This window comes from Halichoerus grypus, chromosome 2, assembly GCF_964656455.1.
Source record: "Halichoerus grypus chromosome 2, mHalGry1.hap1.1, whole genome shotgun sequence".
Classification (NCBI taxonomy): domain Eukaryota; kingdom Metazoa; phylum Chordata; class Mammalia; order Carnivora; family Phocidae; genus Halichoerus; species Halichoerus grypus.
In genome coordinates this window covers 65665336-65685927 of record NC_135713.1, presented here as the reverse complement: position 1 = coordinate 65685927, position 20592 = coordinate 65665336, and the positions used below count along the sequence as shown (strand labels likewise).

Genomic DNA, 20592 nt, shown 5'->3' with positions numbered 1-20592 from the left:
GTCCAGCACTGTGACAACCAAAACTGTCTCTTGATGCTGCCAAATAGCCCAGGGGTGGGGGGGTAAGAAGGTGAAAACCCCTGCCTGGTAACTTCCCATTTACAATAGCTGAAGCTCCTCTGTGATCTCAATGCCTAGCACCCAACCCTCTGACCATCCCGTCTCTCCAGCTTACTCCCTCCACTTCTCCACCCCCACCAAGCTTTCAACTCCTCCAACCAGGACCTCCTCCCACCAGACCCCATCCCTCTTTCACAGTTCTCACTCTTTCCTTACCCAGTCTCAATTCCATGATAAACCACGGGATTGGCTCCCCTGCCTCACCTAATTCCCTGGTCCTTCTCTTCGTACTAGTCTCTTCACCAAACCAACTCTCCACTTGCTTCATGTCTGCACCAGCGCTACTGAATGTGCGTGGAGAAAAGCATACCATGAATGGGCTCATTTTAAATTCAGGACCCTTCGTACTACCAAGCTATCATAGGATATCACCAAACCACATGTGCCTTGTCTATTTTCTCTCTAAAATTACTATTTCATACCTTCTTCTTCCTTCAGACCCCCACCACCTCCTACCCAACTTCAGCCTCAGCTGATAACCTTAATACCTAGTTCCCTCAAAACAGAAAGCAGAACAATCATAAGAAAGCTACCCACCTACCCTAATCTACATTCCCATGCTCATCTTCCTGCCTGTTAACCAGAGATGAACTGTCCCGGCCGCCCTCTCAAACCAACCCTTCTATTTATACACCAGCTGTCATCCCCTGTCACCCACTCAAGGAATATCGTTCCAGCAATTCTCTCTCCCCCTACCACATCATCAAGTGTTCATCATATATTGGATCATTCTTATTGGAGTATACATATGCTATTATTTTTCCAACTTAAAAAAGAAACCCTCTTGACCTGCTTCCTCTGACAGCCTTCTTCCTATCTGTTCCTCTTTGTGCCAAAACTCCTCAAAAGAGTTGTCTACATTTACCCTCTCCAGTTCCACTCCTATTACCTCTTTTGCTTTTTTTCTTAATTAGCATGCATTGGGGAGGGGGGGTCATCCCCTAATAATGGACTCCTCTCAGGGTGTTTTTCTTTTTCTTTTTTTTTAAGATTGTATTTATTTGTCAGAGAGAGAGAACACATGAGCACAAGCAGGGAGAGCCACAGGCAGAGAAAGAGGGAGAAGCAGGCTCCCCACTGAGCAAGGAGCCTGATGTGGGGCTCGATCCCAGGACTCTGGGATCCTGACCTGAGCCAAAGGCAGACGCTTAACCAACTAAGCCACCCAGGTGCCCCCCTAGGGTGTTTTTCTTGCATATGAGTGCTACAGTAAGGATATATATGTCCCTTGTGATTCTCCAGGGTGCACAGACCTAAGAGTGGAACTGCTGAGATAAAGCTCACTCTTCAGGGGCCCCTGGGTGGCTCAGTCGTTAAGCGTCTGCCTTCGGCTCAGGTCATGATCCCAGGGTCCTGGGATCGAGCCCCGCATCGGGCTCTCTGCTCAGCGGGAAGCCTGCTTCTCCCTCTCCCACTCCCCCTGCTTGTGTTCCCTCTCTCGCTGTGTCTCTCTCTGTCAAATAAATAAATAAAATCTTTAAAAAAAAAGCTCACTCTTCAATCCACTGAAAATGGTCTTATCAGTGGCCTCCTACATTCCTAAATTCAGCAGTCAATTCTCAACCCTCTCCTGATTTGACATATCAGCATCATTTGACATAAAATGTGATTTTTAGCTGGCAAAATTGGATACAATCAGTATTCTTCCTACCTCCCTGGTTATTGCTTCCCAGCCTCTTTTTCTGGTTCTTCCTCTTCTTATCTATACTCATTCTCTTAACGACCTCATGTAGTCTCATAGCTCCGAATACCAGGATATGTCAATGATTATCAAATCTCACTATCCTGCCCAGACTTTGGTCCCAAACTCTGGATTCATAGAGCCCACTTCTTAAATGTCTCCACCTAGATGTATAACAGATATCTCAAATGCAACATGTTAAACATGGGATTCCTGATCTTCCTCCCCAAACCTGCTCAACTCAAAGCCTTTCCCACCCCGCTGGATGGCAGCTCCATTCTTCCTGCCTTTCAGGCCAAACACCTTTAAGTCACCAGGACTCCTCTCTCTCATACCTCCCCACATCCATGAAACCATGTAGCTAAATCCAGAATCCAACAGTTTCTCAGCACTTGAAATGTTGCTACCCTGGTCTGAACCACTATCCTCTCTCGTCTGGATTTTTTATTTTTATTTATTGATTTATTATTTTTTAAGATTTTAAGTAATCCCTACAGCCAACATGGGGCTCAAACTCACAAACTCAAGATCAAGAGTTGCCTGATCTACCGACTGAGCCAGCCAGGCACCCCTCGTCTGCATTTCTTAAGTAAGCATTAGTTGCCCAATGAGTGAACAGGCAACAACGTTTACTCTCAAGGAATTCAGTGAAAAGCAACCATTTGATAACAGACTTCTAAAAAATTTAAACCCCTCATAATAAACACATATTCTTAAAACCAAGAGCTAATACTTAAGTGGTGGAATAGTGATATTTTCATTAAAATCAGAAACCAAAGATGCTTTATATTACTCAATCACTTAACACTCTTCTATAAGTTATGACCAACACTATAAAATATAAAACATAAATAACAGAAATGAGGAAATAAATTATTTTTACTTGCAAATGATATAATTATATACCTACAAAAATTTATGAGAATCAAATTAAGAACTCTTGGCTAGCACACAAGAATTCAGCAACATGGCCAGATTTGAGATCAACATAAAACTCCACAGCTTTCACGTCCACCAGCAGAAAACAATTATAAGATACAACAGGAGGGAAAAACTGATCCATGAAATTAAGAAAAAATGGTCAAACCTGTAAAACTAAAACACATTATCAAACACTGTGCAGGCACATATGAATAAATATAAGGAGAAATGCTTATTATATGATACTAAATATAAAACCTGTGTACAGAACCACACAAGGGATGACATGTATTCATGTGTGTATAAACGTACATATATTATACATTTGTGCTAAGAGGGCAAAATCTGAAAGGGACGGCACCAAAATAATAATCGTTACCTCTGAACTTTAAAATGTAATTTTAATTTTCTTCTTTATAACATATTTCCCAGATTTTCTAAAATTGTCATGGAAGACCTTTATACTAAAAGTTTTTACTTTCTGGGAGGTATTACTGAAGTCACAGCACCTATTTTGAAGCTTAAATAATCCATAAAAGTATTTATAGTAATTAGCTGCTGAACCTGTCAGAGGAATAAATGTTTACAAAATCATTTTTTAGGGGTGCCTGGGTGGCTCAGTCGTTAAGCGTCTGCCCTTCAGCTCAGGTCATGATCCCGGGGTCCTGGGATCGAGCCCCGCATCGGGCTCCCTGCTCCCTGGGAAGCCTGCTTCTCCCTCTCCCACTCCCCCTGCTTATGTTCCCTCTCTCGCTGTGTTTCTCTCTGTCAAATAAATAAATAAAATCTTTTTAAAAAAAAATCAGTTTTTAATTGCAGACAACTATTTGTTGCTCTCTCAAAAATGAATCACTAAACTCATTAAGGTTATATCTGAGAAAGAGGAGATTGTTACTTTTGGATGCAAAGGAAGAGATACATAGTACATACTAGTACATTCTTTGTATTTATTAAGATATGTTGATGTGTTCTGTTGGACACAGTTAATATTAAAAAGTGGAATTGGACAGTATTAGTGGCATAGCATGACACCAGGAAAAATCTTTTATCTGTAGGACATTGCTGTTCTTTTGGGAACTGAATACCTGAATTTGGTCTTAACAGCATTGAGCATACTGAGTTAAGTCTCTCTGACTGGACCAGCGGAGCAGAAAACCAGAATAAGCATTTCAGCCATTTTTCAAGCTATGATTACTGGTCCAGGCGATAGGTTTCAGGGGGCTTTCATATTTAATCTATGATTACAGTTAGGTCTCCATAATAATCAACTTAATTCTACCATTATGTAAATCATTGCCTCACAGAGAGATACCCTGGTGGAGAAAGAAGACATACTGCAAAGCAAGAACACTCAGAAAACGGAGTACTTTGGTTAAATTAATGTCTTATAAAAATAATAATAATCCCTTTGATTCAAGCCTGAATTCAGCACCTTGCAAGAGATTGATGACACCAGGCTAATGACCCAGGAGACAGAGTGTCTCAGGTGGCCCCCAAACACCACTCCTTTTCCAAGCTGCAGAAGGGACTGAGGCAGAGCTGAGTGTGTAGGAAACGAGGTCACACCATGGAGACTGCCATTAAAAAGTAACATGAAGGGCGCCTGGGTGGCTCAGTTGATTAAGCGTCTGCCTTCGGCTCAGGTCATGATCCCGGGGTCCAGGGATCAAGACCGGCATCTGGCTACCTGCTCAGCGGGGAGCCTGCTTCTCCCTCTGTGCCTCCCCCCACTCATGCTCTCTCCTTCTCTCTCTCATATAAATAAATAAAATCTCTTAAAAAAGAGTAACATGAAAAATACCAATTTTGTTGTTTTGTTTTCTCCTAATAATGAAAAATATAAGAAGCTGAAAGTTCAAGTTAGTTGCAACTTTACCAAATATTTATCCTGAGGCAGAAGACATTTTGAGGCACACTAATGATAACATAAAAGTGGTTGAACAAAGGACCTTGCTCACAAAAATAACTTAGGTATAATAGGGGGAACATGACCATAAATAATAGCAATGCTTCCATGAAAAGTCTTACTCTTTTATTATAATATTCCTATTAAAAACATGAAACAGTATCTTCAACATGTTGAATAGACCTTACTCCTTGCATTAAGTCTTGTGAAACCAGGGGCAGGACAGGGAGAAAACCATATAGCCCTACTATCTAATTAGCTGTTCTACTTTTTGGATGATTTTAATTCAATCTTACAGCTCATCTTTTAAGATTGATGCGTCTAATCAGGAGTTGAAGAAAATTATAGACTGTTACGAACTACTATAGTAGTTAGATAGTTTGGACTATCATTTTTGTAAAAATCTGGAATTTCCCCTCCTTACAAGTTAAAACTCATTTCAAAATCCAATTTTATCAATAAATGGCAGTCTGTCACAGTTCAGGGAGGGATCATTGCTTTTTTTTTTTCTAGAAATACCAGGTTTTCCGGTTGGACAGTACATAATCTCAGTCCGGCAGTTCACTGATCATCCCACAGTGTGTGAGCGCATGCTGCCGGGGAGATCTCTGCCCGACGCCCCATTCCACCTGCGGTCACTGCCGCTCCTTTCCCGCGTCTCCATGTGGAGATGCGGAAGCGTTGGCTCTACTCACCTCGTTTTTACAACAGACATCTCATCAGAAAGTCAATTCAATGCCATCCACTTAGGTTTTTGGTCTACATAAAGTCACTACCAAAGAGACAGAAGGATGGATTCTTGTACATCCTATTTTCACTAATTTATCCCATAAATACAAATTAGAATAACAGCACTTCAAGGGAGCATTATTTTCATAGACAGATTAAAAGGAAGCTTTCACAGCCTTGCCTTTTTGGGCACAGTTTCTTAAAAGCCACCTCTCAAGGCATGAAAGCACCTCCAGGCTCCGACAAATACTATGCCCATTACCCAAACAATCCTGGAGGACACTGCCAAGCTGTAGGGAGAAAGTCAGTATTTCTGCACCCTTGCCTTACACGCTCCTTTAAAAGCCTCCAGAATTTCCCCTCCGGTTTATCTACCATGCTCAACTAAGGAGAGAACAGAAGTATGACTCCCTACAGGTCGTTTAATTTACTTTGGGACAAAATTAGGACACTCTTTATCCTATATGTGGGCTGCACTCTTCTGAGGATATGAATCCTACCTTCATAGGTAGTACTTTTAGGCAAATTACTCTAATAATGATAATCACCTCCTATTCTCTCTTGTGCCCTAGAAAGGGTTTTTTTTTTTTTCCTCTCTTTGCTCAAACTAAAATGACATGTCTCCATAAGCAACTCATTCATTTCTCCTCACTTCCCTTTCCCTCCCTTGAGAAGTTGTGTACGTGAGTCAATTAACCTGGTTCCACGTGGCTGCAGCTGGGGAAACACGGCACTTTTACTTCACAATGTCTTTTAAGTTACCCACGGACAGACAAGACTTCCCGCCTCAGTGAAGCTGAGCGCTCAACAAAAACTTACATCTTTTCCCAGCACTCTGAGTTCAAACTGTGTCTCCTTGAAATGAACCTTTGTAATCCGTGGCCTAAAAAACAAAGCAGACGGTGGCGGTGGTGTAGTGTGTAAAAATTAATCTTTCAGCAATTCAGAGAAGTTCCCAGAGGGAAAAGGCTGGCTCATCACAGCTCCTTCATAGACTGCTACAGTAACTGCTGAGAGCTCCCTATAAGTCATTCGCTCTGGACCCCTTCCTAAACAAAATTCCGTTCTCATTCTCCTGTGCTTCTCTAGTAGATACAGACCACTTGGAATCCCCAGGCCCTTGGCCAGTACTGCCTTCCCAGCCACAGCGTAGGGCTACCGGCAACGCCTCCCTCATTTAGCATCAGAACTCAGAGGAGTCCTGGGCCCACAGCCCACCGGCACACAGTGGAATGGGTAGGAAACCCTACTACACCCAATTTGCATGGACAAGAGAGTCCAGAATCACAGCACCTAAAATTTACACAGAAAATACACACTAAGATGCACTGGGAGAAAACTTATACCCAGTTTCACTCATTTATTTATCAACCACTGGAAATGTACCTGTTTTCTTTTCACTAACAAAGACCCATAAGCCGAGCACATACATTGTATAATTTTAATACCAACTCTGCCCTCAAGTTACACTTACCAGAAATACTTCCCCACTTGCTTTTTATTCTTGTAGACAACAACACCAACTGGAGTTAATCCTAAGAAATACTCAGATTTGTTTTCCCCCTGCAAAAACAAACATATGCCTATAACTATGAATTTATTCATGTCAAAACCCTTTGTCAAACTGTAGTTGGCCATACAAACATAATTTGTTGCATTAATAGTGGGTCTAGTTTTTCAAAAACAGCTTAGAAAGCTAGCTAAGGTACGATAGTACGATTAGTTTTTTTTTTCAAATTTTTACTGAAAAGTTTTCTTAGTGTATTCATCCTTGTAACTGCAGTTCATCAAAAGAACCTGGGCTACCAGTCAGACCCCTGATCAACTCAGCCCACACCGCATCCATAGTGCTGTTCACCCCGGCTGCACATTAACTGGAATCACCTGTGCAGCTCAATATGCTGGTGCTTGGGTGCTACCAAAACCGGTTAAATCAGAATCTGTAATGAAGGGGCCCAGGTATCAAAATCACATAAATACTCCAGGTGATTCTCCTGTGCAGCGAAGAATTGAGAACCACTGGCTTCTATCAAGAGTTCCTTCCCAGGGGCTCATCTTGATCTTATTCTCAGACGTAGATAATCATGAAGCCTTGTTTATCACCACCCTTCTCCAGAAAGTTCAGGCATCTGCCCTAAGGCACACACTTGGATTCTCTGATGTTTCTATCAGGCTTCTTCCTACTTCCATTTGTGACTTTAAGACTACTCAAAAAAGTTAAAAATACCATATTTTCTGGTAAAGACTGAAGACCCCTTAATTTCCAGGCAATGATAAATCCTAATTAAGAAAATGAGATTCTGAAATGAAAAAGTCACAGAGCGGGTATGAAGGACAGGCACATGTCTGTATGAATTTTATTTCTACTCTAAGGTCAAATAACAGCCTGCAAAGTCATATTCCCAAGGAACATAAGACAACTGATATGTTTTGGAAGAGCACCAGCTGTTGCCCACTTTCAGTTCTAAAAATTCAATCTTAAAGGAATGTATGGAAGATTCTAATGAATCCAGTTCATTTGTTATAAATTCCTACCATCCACAAAACTGTGAATTAGGACAAACATTACACAAATGCAGAAGCATTTTGCAGAAGACTCTCTCTTTACACATTTCCTATAAAATACAGTCCTTAAAAAACTAAAAGCCTGACAAGATTAATGTGGCTAGAAGGGAAAACGGTAACTATTCCACAAAGTTTTAGAGGTGTTCTCAAATGACAGGAGTATAGAGCATTTAATGATATAACGAGATTGGAAGCTAAAATATCCAGGAATTACTATTTCCCCCTAAAATACGTAACTTTTATTACCATACTAACAGTATACCCAGGGATGTTTCTAACTCTTCACAAATAATGAGATGATTTCTTGTTTTAGGAAACTCTGATGTGCAAAAGACATATTGAGAAATGAATGCATGAATCGGTTATCTGCATTATGGTAAGTTTTATCAGGGCTCCTTAAAAATTACATTCCATAATTTAATTGACATTGTCTATATATAATCTTGAGCAATTCATTTTGTGTAAAGAATAAGGCACCTGGCTCATTCTCTCAAATCATCAAATTTGACTGTTGCTAACTGAACTCTTATAAAATGAAAGGCAATGACATTTCAACCTCACTGGCAAAGAATTATCAATTGAGAGAAATGGCTTCAAGGTTAAGACATGGATTCAGAATATTCAACACAGATTCAGTGTAACTGTTCACCGACTATATTCGGCAAGTTCTCATCAGCTGCTAAAGAAAATCTGCCAAAATATTTCCATTTACGCAGTGGCAGTAACTACAGCAGGGCGGCAGCCGTCATGCTGAAGAACCTGCACGTCCACACCTGTACTGGTGCCAAGGCCTACTTCTCTGGAAAGGGACTTCATGAATATCTTTCAGCCATAAAATCTATTTTTGGAAAATCCTCCTGTTTTCTGTCTAATACAATCAATTATAGACCAATTTTAAGCGGTTTTGACGTTTAGCTAAGCCCTATGGAGCTGCTATCCAGATTGTGTTTTCAAGCCCAGTTAATTGTTTTCTACACATGGAAACATAATCACAGACTTTTAGGCAAAACTCATTAGGGTTGAATCCATGCAAGAGATTCTTTGTGTTTGAAAAGCACAGATGAAAAAGTATCATCTGCTCGCTAAACAACAGCACTGCGGCTTTCCTCTGGGAGTTTCAGTGACTTTTTAAGAAAAATGTCATCAGCTTAAAATACCTTGTGTTAATTAAATGTTACTCACATAGACAGGATGGAGGTCAACGCCATACATCTCCAGGGATTTGGCAGTCCTCAAGTAATTCAGCTCTGCTTCAGAAGGAGCCTGACCCCTACACCCAGCATAAAAACAAAAAGCCTTATGTTACTAATAGATACTGCACTTGTAGGGAATAAGCCGTCTCCACTTTATTCACTGGAAAAATAATCCCTTGTGCTAGAGCAAACTTAAGTCTTTGTATTTCAAGAAGTCCCTTGCCTCCATGGTGACAAAGTGTTACACTCTGAGGTAATACTTGTATTAAGTTAATTTCATTTACCAAATCTGTTTTTACTCAGTATAGCCAATCCCAATGTCCCAGCATATATTTAAAATTCTGTATCAGAAACCCCCAAAGAGATTGAGAATATAAGCACTCGAATTAAAAAGTACATCCTTTACAAAGAGTAAAATGTCTCCACACACCAGCAGCTCTCGATCAGGATAAAGAGGAGTAAGAGTAGTAGTGGGTATGGAGAAGAGAAGAGGTTCCCCAACACCTAGCTGGGGTCTCAAGAGCATCTCCTGAGCACATACGTAGTTTGAAAATACGTGAGGGGGCGCCTGGGTGGCTCAGTCGTTAAGCGTCTGCCTTCGGCTCAGGTCATGATCCCAGAGTCCTGGGATCGAGCCCCACATCGGGCTCCCTGCTCCGCGGGAAGCCTGTTTCTCCCTCTCCCACTCCCCCTGCTTGTGTTTCCTCTCTCATTGTGTCTCTCTCTGTCAAATAAATAAATAAAAACTTTAAAAAAAAAAAAAAAAAGAAAATACTTGAATATTTCTAAATAATAAAAATACTTATTTTCTTAACACAAAGTATAGAAATCATCCCAAAATCTTCACTGGTAATAATATTCGTAAATAGTATTCATTCCTAACAAGTGTGAGTATCTGTCAGGAATCTCCATGGATAAGTGGAACTGTGTGTGTGTAAGTAACAGAGAAAGATAGAAATTTTTTATTTGTTAATAAAAGGAGCTATGAATTTAATTACTAAATCCTACTTTGATGCATCCCATGTTTCCACCACGGTGCCCTGGAAAACCTAGCAATATACATAATTTTGAAATCTATGAAGAATGTTCATTACAAATTAGACACAAGAAAGCTACCAAACCTTGATCAAGCTTTATTCTCTTTGAAATAATAGTCACGCTGTCAACACCATCACGTAAAACATGTAAGGCCCTTTACCCAAAGCTCCTTGATAATTTCAAAAATGTAATTGTACTTTGAAACTCCTAGAATTAGTATTCTCAGAATGTGCCAAACACACTGCCCTTCATAATGTTATAACAGGCACTCTCTTAGCATCCACTTCAGCAAAACCTTAAAATGAAGGACTCTATAATCAGGCTGGAGAGCATTCTGGTGCATGCTAATACAAGATGGAAAGCCTGGTTTCTCTGATTGCAATTCAGCAATTGACTTCTGCTGCTACTCACTGAAACAGATCCTTTAGGCAAACATTTTTTGTTGACCAGATTAATTCTATATTTTTTTCCTTAACTATAATAGATCTGAAACCAAGCAAATTCAAGAGGGAATGTTACATAAGAGGCAATAAAGCAAAGTTAATCAGTATAGAGGATTTAACCAAAATAACTATAATTAAATTATAACTTCAATGCTGCAGGCCATTAATTGAAAATCCTACTAGGGGAGTGTGTATATTCTCAGAAGTGCATGTGGTGTTAACATAATACCCTCCAAGGCTCCACACTGGTGTCGTCGTGATTTCCACATTCACTGCTATAGACTGAATAGGACTTTGCTTATAACTGTGAAGAATTTACATACTTAAGACAGACCAAATCCACAATACATTAAGGCTTTTGTGATTACAAAACATATTTATAGCTGAAAGAATAAATTTCACAAGGTACTGGTGACTGAAAAAATAGAAAACTGCAAAATATAATATATACAGAATGATTTCATTTATGTAAAATCATATATACAAATAAATTTTCTCTATGGGAATTTATGCAAAGAGGGGGATTTGAAAGGCCATTAATCAAAAATATGTTGACTTTAGGGGCACCTGGGTGGCTCAGTCGTTAAGCGTCTGCCTTCGGCTCAGGTCATGATCCCAGGGTCCTGGGATCGAGCCCCGCATCGGGCTCCCTGCTCCGCGGGAAGCCTGCTTCTCCCTCTCCCACTCCCCCTGCTTGTGTTCCCTCTCTCGCTGTGTCTCTCTCTGTCAAATAAATAAATAAAATCTTAAAAAAAAAAAAAAAATATGTTGACTTTAGGCATTGGGATTTACTCTCTCCTTTATATTTTTAAAATTGCTTTGGTTTTCTATGAGCATTTTAGTGTTATAAGCAGAAAAAAAAAAGACAAAATACTAGAATGTTCAAGGCACAGGTGAAGAATTTATCATTCTAGAAACTTTTCTTAAGACTGCCATTAGCATAAGATGATAGTTGATGGATGATGCAACATAAGACATGATATTTTTTCCACCTTTGAGATATAATTGACATACAACACTGTCATGTGTAATTTTAAGGTATACAATGTGTTGATTTGATATACTTCTATACTACAAAATGACGACCACCATAGGGTTAGCTAACACCTTCACACTGTCACATAATTACCATTTCTTTTTTGTGGTGAGATCACGTAAGATCTACTTTCTTAACAACTCTCAAGTATATTGATGGCCCTTGAGGGCTTTACCCTAAGTGAAATAAGACAGAGAAAGACAAACACTATGATATCACTTGAGGTGGAATCTAAAAAAGCCAACCTCATAGGAACAGAGACATAGAATGGTGGTTACCAGGGACTGGGGGGTGGAGGAAATAGGGAGATGTTGGTTAAAGAGTGTAAACTTTAATATAATAAAGTTTTGGGGATCTGATGGATAGCATATGTTGATTATAGCTAATAAAAAGTGATTCTTACATTAAAGTTTTATGAATCCTTTCTATGGCTTCTTCGAGTTCCTCCTTCTGATCAGGAACAAACCGGTACTCTGACACATAGCCCGCAGTATGCGTATATGGGTCGTAATCTCCAAGCTCAGCTACAAAAGAAATTGCATTTTTTTCCATTTTAGAAAAATATTCCTAAAACTATTTTAAAATATTCCTATCATGCTGAAACATTTTCTTCAAATGCCTTATTAATAAATTCAAACATAACTAATTTTAGTAAAAAACTACTCTGGTGAGCGTATATGAATGGTATAAATAAAATCTTGTCTTAAAAACATAAGTTCTATATTTTTGCTTTCTGAAAGACTATAATTATCATCATTTGCATTTCAATTATTTTTACCAGATTATATGAAATAACATGTTGTAAACAGAATTTAGAGTACATATATTAGAAATGCTAGAGGCAAAAACAACCAGGATACCAATATATCCTCTCAGAAAATAACACCAAGAGATAGAGCATATAATTCTCAAAATCTATTTGCCCCAAACAGTGGTCATGGAAATTTAACACAATGCTGTACATTGGTTTACACAAAAAAGCAAAATGAAACCAGAAAGCTCATTATATTACATTTATTAAAATTTTCCTCCTTACGTTAATCCACCTTCCAAGCCCAACCCAGTTCATCTATGTGACATTTTTCCTAGGGTATTTTTTCTAGACTATTCCTGGTCTGCAAGTGCCACAAAGGCAAGGAACATACTGTCTCACTGCCCCTATACCTAGCAAGAGTCCTAGAAAGGGCTCAGTATATATGAGTGGAAACATCCTCAGCCTCCAAAATGACAATGCAACCTGGAGCTGCCCAACATGGTTGCCATATTGATGCCAAGAGAAGAGATGCGATGAGGGCCACACCCTGAATTGGCATTGGCATCTGACCATATAGAGTCTCCACAACAGCTGCCTGAGAGCAATGTGATCTCTGAGATATCACACCTTGGGGGGATCCACAAACTCAGGTGGGATATAGAATGGAAGGGATTTTCAGACCCTCCACTTAATCCAGAATCAACGCCATTCCTGTGACTAAAACTCCAAAGTGACCTATTACAAAGGATACATAACTGGCTTCACTTTTACCTCTTCTGAAAGGACACAGATTAAAACTTGAATTCTGACTAAAATTTTGTTCAGGGAAATGTCACTTGATAAGAAGAATTTTAGTACGTAAACTTGCTTAAAAAGAAAAATTCAAATTTCTTCTCAGTTTGCTGCAGTGAAACCTACACTGGATGGCATATGCTCCCAGCTGAGCAGCAATGTTGACAGGGCAAGGCAGCCGGCCCTGAAGGACATCTTGCTTCACCTGCAAGAAAAACTGGTATCTACAAGAGAAATGGAAACAGAGATTAATGATATCTTACACTACCCAGGCTCTGATAATCACGGCACCAATCACCTTCAATGAAAATAAAGCCACTTCTGTTCCCTGGTGAGGGGGCTGCTGAGTGAACAGTTTAAACACCCTCTACATAAGGGATACAGGGTCGTGGCTAAAAAGCACAGGCTCTCAAGTTAGACTGGCTGGACTGCATCCCAGCTCCGGACTCACCTGAGCAGCTGCTGACCCTCTCCAACAGCCCGTCTCCTCACCTGCAGAACCGGGACAGCAAAGTGTCTACACCTCCTAAGGTTAATGTGGAGGTTATATAAGCTATTCTCAAGACTCTCATTCCTGCCGCTACCACAGCTACTCCGACACGGCCTTACTGGGAGGAACAAATCGTAAGGACCTAACCGATAGAACGTGTTGCCTACAGGGTCTAAAATCATGGATACGGGACAAAAAGGTCATTGTAGTGCAATCCTATCAATTCTCATGCCCATTATCCATGGCTTTGCTCATTCCATTTGCCTAAAAAAAAGAAAACCCTGTTATAATAGCGTCATCCACAGTTCTAAACACTGTAAATAACTCATTCCAAGTGTTTACATATAATTTCCATAAGACTTTAAAATAATGTCAGTAGTATCATCTCCATTTTGCAGAATGAAGACTCTGACAGACACAAAGAGATGAAGTAACTTGTCCAAGATGTCACAACTAGTTAAGTAGCAGAGCCAGAACTGGAACCCAGGCAGTCTGACCCTGGAACCTCTTAATCAGAATGCTATGCAACTTTGGCTAGCTTCCCCTCCCCTGCCCCCTTCAGTCTTTCAGCCTGTGCCAGAGGTTGATGAACCAACACAATGAACCATCAACACCGTCCTCGGCTGCCATCACACACACACACACACACACACACACACACATATATACACATACACACGCCCACACATGCACCAGGCTGTCATTGTGGTTTCTCTTTCTTTGGAAGCCAACTCTTGATGTCACTGGGAAGGGCAGAAAAAGGGCAAAGGAAATGAATTATAAAAATCAGCTGTGATAAGCTGCTCTTCTCCAAATGCTTACCAGCAAGGCCCATAGTAAGGGAATCCAAATGTTAGATACTACTTATTATTATTATTATTTCTAGAAGACTGATACCAAGTTTGATTTTATCCATAAGCTTAAGAGATAATCCGTGTAACACCCTGTGTTTCCCCACTGCCCATTTCAGTAAACAGCACCGCAGTCTCCAGATATTCAAGTGAGAGAAACCTACCAATAATGTATAACCCCTGGCACCCACATCCAATCACTGAATCTGTTGCCTTTTGGAATCCGCACACTGCTCTCCATCTCCTAGCCCAGGTCGCTATCCCCTGGATTTCTAAAACCTTCAGTGCTCTGCCATCATTCATACTTATCTCCCTTACAAACAACCTTCCCAAGAGGTAAATGAAATCCTTACGAGAAAAACAGGATCAAGTCACTCCCTTGACAAACAGACAAAACCTTAAAAAACTTCACTCTACTTTCAGATCCTTAAGAGAGCTTGTGACGTGTGCAGCTCGGTCATGGAGCGGCTTCCCCGGCCTCCTCTGCAAAAGGGCTGCGTGGCCTAGCGTCCCTATCCCGCCACCACCACGCGCACAGAGGCCCAAGAGGGGTCGCCAGCCAGGTTTCCTCCAGCCCACAAGCGACAGCACCGCAGCCTTCCCCTCCTGCAGCTCACTGGCTCGTGGCCACCCGCAACTATTACCAGCGCCGCTGGGGTTCCACTTCCAGTAACAGCCCCTGCGGAAGTGCAGGGCATCCTGGGGAATCCAGCCCTCACCACCCTGCTCTGCCCCACACCAACCGGGGTCACTGGTGGACAAGCTGCTTTTAAGGGAAGTCCACTCTCCCGTTTATGGCTACACTGCTGGAGTTCCCGCAATGCTCGGAATTTCCCCCAAGCCTCCAGCGGCACGATCACCTGTGACTTGGCTCTGGAAGCCATGAGGAAGCAGCCTAGTGACCAGCCTGGCAAAGCCAACACTGGGCCCCAGTCCTGAGTGGCCACCACCAGCCGCAAGGCTTCAGGAGATGCTAGGAGCATCAGAGCCCCTTCCTTCCTTTCCCATAGACTAGGCAGGCTGCAGCAAGCAGAAGGAGCTGGGTTTTTTTATGGCAAAACACCAAAAAATCAGTTGAGAGAACCCCACTCTACTCTCCAAATCACATTCAAGCCTTCCTGACACCCTGTAGCTATGTGCATCAAGTATAAAATAAACTCCAAATGGCCAGGGGAAAAAAAAGAAAAGAAAAAGAAAAGGCTTGTAAGACTTTTGCTTCTTGAGCCAAATCTCTTGCCATTAACCAATGACTACCTCACTCCCTAACTTGCATTTACTTTTCTAGCTCTACTTAACTACTCACCATGCCCTGAATGCTCATCTTGGATATCAAATCCACTTTGTTATAATCATCTGTCCTCCTCTTGAAGAGGAAAAAAGCAGAGTAAAGCATTATTAGCAGAATGTAAATGCAAAAGCTTATAAACTGAAGAGACATTTTGCTAGAATTACTACTGCTTACTGGAAACTTACATTTAGCTACACTCTCTTTCTCTATTGTTAACTTGGAATTTCTTTTCCTGAAGTGTATTTTTTTTTTTTTTAGGAAATGGGTCACAGATGCATATTTATTTTGCTCTATTAAGACTTTTATAACATCTGACTAAACAGTCAAATCGCTTGCCAAGTACAGAAACAGAGGGACCTAATCCCACAAGAGTTTGCTTCAAAGGCAAAGGCAAAAAAAAAAAAAAAAAAAAAAAAACCAGAGGGAGATGAAAAAACAAAGAGCTGAAACAGAGAGAAAGACAGATACAAAGAAACAGGGACCCTATCCCATCAGGGATTGTAGTCTCAGTATATAGGTCTGGCACATAGTAACAGCTCAATAAATAGTTGTTGACTTGGATGGATATACAAATGAGCAGGGAGACAGATGGCTGAAATGGAAAAAACTGAACATTCTTTGCTGTCTTTGAGAAATTCACAAAGAAAAAGAAAAAAGGAATCTGTTCAAACTTCCCTGGACAGCCTGCCTTTTAAAGATACCAGAGATCTTTAAGTCATTGCATTAAAAAAAAAAATCCACTAAAATCAAGACAAGTAAACTATTTTTAATTAAAAATTTAATTAATTTTTATCACAGCAAGCATATTAGTTTTTTTATGAGAAATTTATGATACAATAAAATCACATTTTCATATGCTAAACAAATACTTTATCATATGTCAAGGCCTATTTTTAACTAACTGTATATAACTTATTTTGTCCATTTTATGAGACTTAGGGTACAATTTAATATTTTATTTAAATTACAGATTTAGAGTTGTTGAGTCTTTCCCTCTGTCACTCTGATTAAGGCTATGATTGGATGCTTGAGTCCTTGTTTATCTCTGGTTTTAATGAGGGGGAACCTACATCCCAGTTTGCCTAGGACAGTTCTTGTTTATGACTATTATACATGCCTACGTATTAATAGCTCTCCTCATCATCCTCCAAAGTATCAGGGTTTGGACAATCAATTATAGTGTGACCCTGGTTATATTGTAACCCTACTGGAGAAAAAGAAAATGCTCATTAAAGATGATCCATTTAATAAGGAAGCTTTCCAGACTCATTCTGGTACAAAACTGAGGCATCATAAAGTACTAGTTATCTTTTTTTTTTTTTTAAGAGAGAGAGAGCGCAAGCATACGAGTGGGGGGAAGTGGGAGACAGAGGGAGAGAGAGAATCTTAAGTAGACTCCACGCCCAGCATGGAGCCCAATGTGGGGCTTTATCTCACGACCCTGAGATCATGACCTGAGCTGAAATCAAGCATCAGATGCTTAACCAACTGAGCCACCCAGGCACCCCTGTGTGTAAGTTAATATTCTGGTGTATAGGCACTGTCTCCCAAGCTAGATCCTGAGCCCCGGGGGAAAAGAGCTGGATCTTCCACCCTGTCCACACTTACCACAACACTACAACGAGTACAACACAAGTCCAGGGCTTGAAATATTGGCTTCACAGTTTTCTGTTTATCTGATGTTCACCGAAAAGAGCTAACACCAAGCATGTACAAGCTGTTGAGTGCCATTAACAATTTAACAAGTATCAGAGGCAAGAAGAATGGCAAAGGAGGTTTGCTTAAAGACATGGCAGAGACCCCACTCTTTCCGGAACCAAAACAGAAGGTTCCCTGAGATTCAGAAGCCAAAGACATGCTTACACCAATATACCTGAAATGCACCTCCCAGTGACCTGAGACCCCTGGTGAGGAAACTGAGCAGTGTGGGGCCAAGCAGAAGTCTGACTTCAGTGCCAGCTGAATTTGACAGTCAAGAATCTAAGAGGAGAGTAGCTCCCTATACGGAAGGCAGGATTGTTTTCTGTCTCCCACACAGAGGGAACCTTGCATGTGGTAGGAGTCCAATCATTTTAGACAAGGCTTAAATGTGAGCGACAGGGGGAAATGGTGTGTACAGCTTAAGGAGGAAAACAGTAGAGGAAGCACACACTAATTCTCAAGAAAACGTGACAAAACCAGGAATAAAACTTCCGCTTCAAAAGTGTAAAACGAATTATTAATATACAGGAACAAATAGCAATAATATCACCTTACATTTGTATAGTCCTTTAAAGTTCACAAATTTCTCTTGCATCCATACCGGAATGTGACCCTTGTCTCAACTCTATTGTATTTAGAACCATTATCTTCATTACAGAAGGAGAGGGACTCTGGAAGTAAACACGTAACTGCAGGTCACTCAGTTGGTAAAGAAGCTAAAACAAGCTAATCTTCACAAAGTGAAAAACAGGGATTACCATATTAAAATAATAAAACTTAAAAAATAATTGATAAGCTTAAGGTCAGTCCCCCCCAAAAATACTATAAAACATTACAGAACAAAATAAAAAGCAAATACCCATTTTTAGGTATTTTTTAGAAACTAAAAAGTATTCATTATGAACAAGTCATTTGGAATATTCTTTTTTAGAAACTGTTCTTAGATCCTTAAAAGTTCAGAAAGATTTCAATGACATCACAGATAGGACAGTGTCCACAGAATGGGCAGTCTCTCTGTCCTCTCTGGAGGACTGAAATCCTCTCTTTGGTCACCTTAGTACTCCGACCACTGGAACACAATGCTCCATGTAGTTATTAAATGAAGGTAGGTGAGTGAGTGAATTCTGTCCTTACAAACAAATTCAAGAAATGTAGGCAAGAGGACAGTCATAGGAGAATTCATAATTAAATTAACAACTACACCCAGAAAGTTGTGATTCGTAGATTGACTCTAAACTGGAAGACCCATCTCAGGGCTCCAAGCTGGTCTTTTCCCCCTTAATTTTTGAATCAATAATTTGAAAACATTAAATACTTATCATTATTTTCACTTTAGCTAGCCCTACCATCTACCGACACTTACATTTTTGCGTTACGATCAGTATTTGGTATGTATTATCTTTATATTCCTCTCATCATCTTTTTTTTCCCCCTTCCCCTGATTGTCTTTTTGAAAAAATACTTAATTTCTTTTTATAAATGAGAAAACTGAGACTTTAAAAGGTTACATAGTTTTTTCAAATTTACACAACTAGTGAGTGGCAGAGCAAGGATGCAAACCTCAGTCTGTCTGACTCCAAAGCCTGTCTTTTTTTTTTTTTTTTATTTCAGAGAGAGAGAGTGTGTGTGAACAGGGGGAGGAGCAGAGGGAGAGGGAGACAAACAGACTTCCTCCTGAGTGGGGAGCCCAGTGCGGGGCTCAATCCCAGGACCCTGAGATCATGACCTGAGTCCAAATCAAGAGTGGGATGCTTAAGCAACTGAGCCACCCAGGCGCTGCTCCAAAGCCTGTCTTCTTAACCAACATGTGTGCTATGCTTCTCAAGTGTGCAGAGGATACAGAGCTATAAATGACCCAGAATACGTGGAAAGCTGCTATAATATTTTGAATCAGAACTGAAAATAAGTTTAACAGATACCATGAGTACACAGATTATTTAAAGGGCTGGTAAAGAGAAGAGACATTAGATTTTTTCTGCATAGACCCAGAAAGAAAACCTGGTACTGATGAGAGAAACTGCACGGATTTCTCATTGACTTTCCTATCGCTTTGCCAGGCAGTAAGGTTTCCTATCTTAAAAATGTTTACAGGAAGCTGGCTGAAACATCAGGAATGTTCTATAAAAGGTGCAGGTCAGGGCACATGAATCCTAAATGAGGAGTCCTCCTCACAGCCTCCCAATCTTGTTTATCTCAGACAACTTTTTAGAGCACTTAGCAACTACTCCAAGTTGATATGATTCTATTCACTTCCATTTTTCCATGGTCTGGATCCTTACTTTCCTGTGTATCACATTCACCTCTAGTATTTTTTTCCTAAATACAACACCCTTCTGGAATGCTGCATCTAGTATGATGATATAAATACTTGAGAAGATTCAAGGCTAGCATTATCTGTAATTTAAAAAAAGGAAACTAGAGCTGCACAGGAGTAAAACAGATGGGTTAGATGGTAAAAGAAGTCTGCACAGTATGTATAAAATGGTATGATTATCAAAAAAAAAAAAAACTACATATATGGAAGAACAGGCATAAGCCTGTTTACTATAGCATTAGTTTTCATATCAAAACTTATGAACCACCCAAGAGCCAATACAGAGTAGGCTAGAACAATTTTCCAAAGAACTGAAGCAAGCTAAATGTTCAACTTGCAAATACTGGCCTAAGTATACTTTTCCTTTAAGAGCATATATTGGGAGATTTGGGGTTTTGGTTTTAGTTTCTGCTTTTGCCAAAATTATCTCATGTAACTGGCTCCCTTTCTAAGGTTCATTATGCCTACCCATTTAAATTAACATATTCATGCAAATTAACGACTTTATCTTCAGGACACACTAAAAATAAGTATTTGGTGATGTCATATTGAATGTACATTAACTTACCTAAATTCAACTATATGTTTTGGGCAACAAAAATAAATTATTATAGATCATGGTCACTAGATGAAAGTCAACAATGTAATCTGGTTCTTTTTTTTTTTAAAGATTTTATTTATTTATTTGAGAGAGAGAGAATGAGAGACAGAGCACGAGACGGAAGAGGGTCAGAGGGAGAAGCAGACTCCCTGCCAAGCAGGGAGCCCGA

The 20592-nt window shown here is 40.1% G+C and overlaps 1 protein-coding gene across 4 annotated transcripts in view; it reads right to left on the bottom strand.

Annotated features, from left to right (window-relative positions):
- Window positions 1–20592, bottom strand: part of EPB41L4A (erythrocyte membrane protein band 4.1 like 4A) — a 236777-nt gene that overhangs the window by 80172 nt on the left and 136013 nt on the right. For 3 of the 4 annotated variants that reach the window (XM_078066943.1, XM_078066945.1, XM_078066944.1), the window contains exons 6-10: window positions 13305–13402; window positions 12036–12156; window positions 9105–9192; window positions 6832–6920; window positions 6177–6240 (exon numbers count right to left, since the gene is read on the bottom strand). In XM_078066943.1, the coding sequence (XP_077923069.1) occupies window positions 6177–6240; window positions 6832–6920; window positions 9105–9192; window positions 12036–12156; window positions 13305–13402 (460 nt within the window). The remainder of the gene's footprint in view (window positions 1–6176; window positions 6241–6831; window positions 6921–9104; window positions 9193–12035; window positions 12157–13304; window positions 13403–20592) is intronic. The other variant, XM_078066946.1, reaches the window with a different exon arrangement.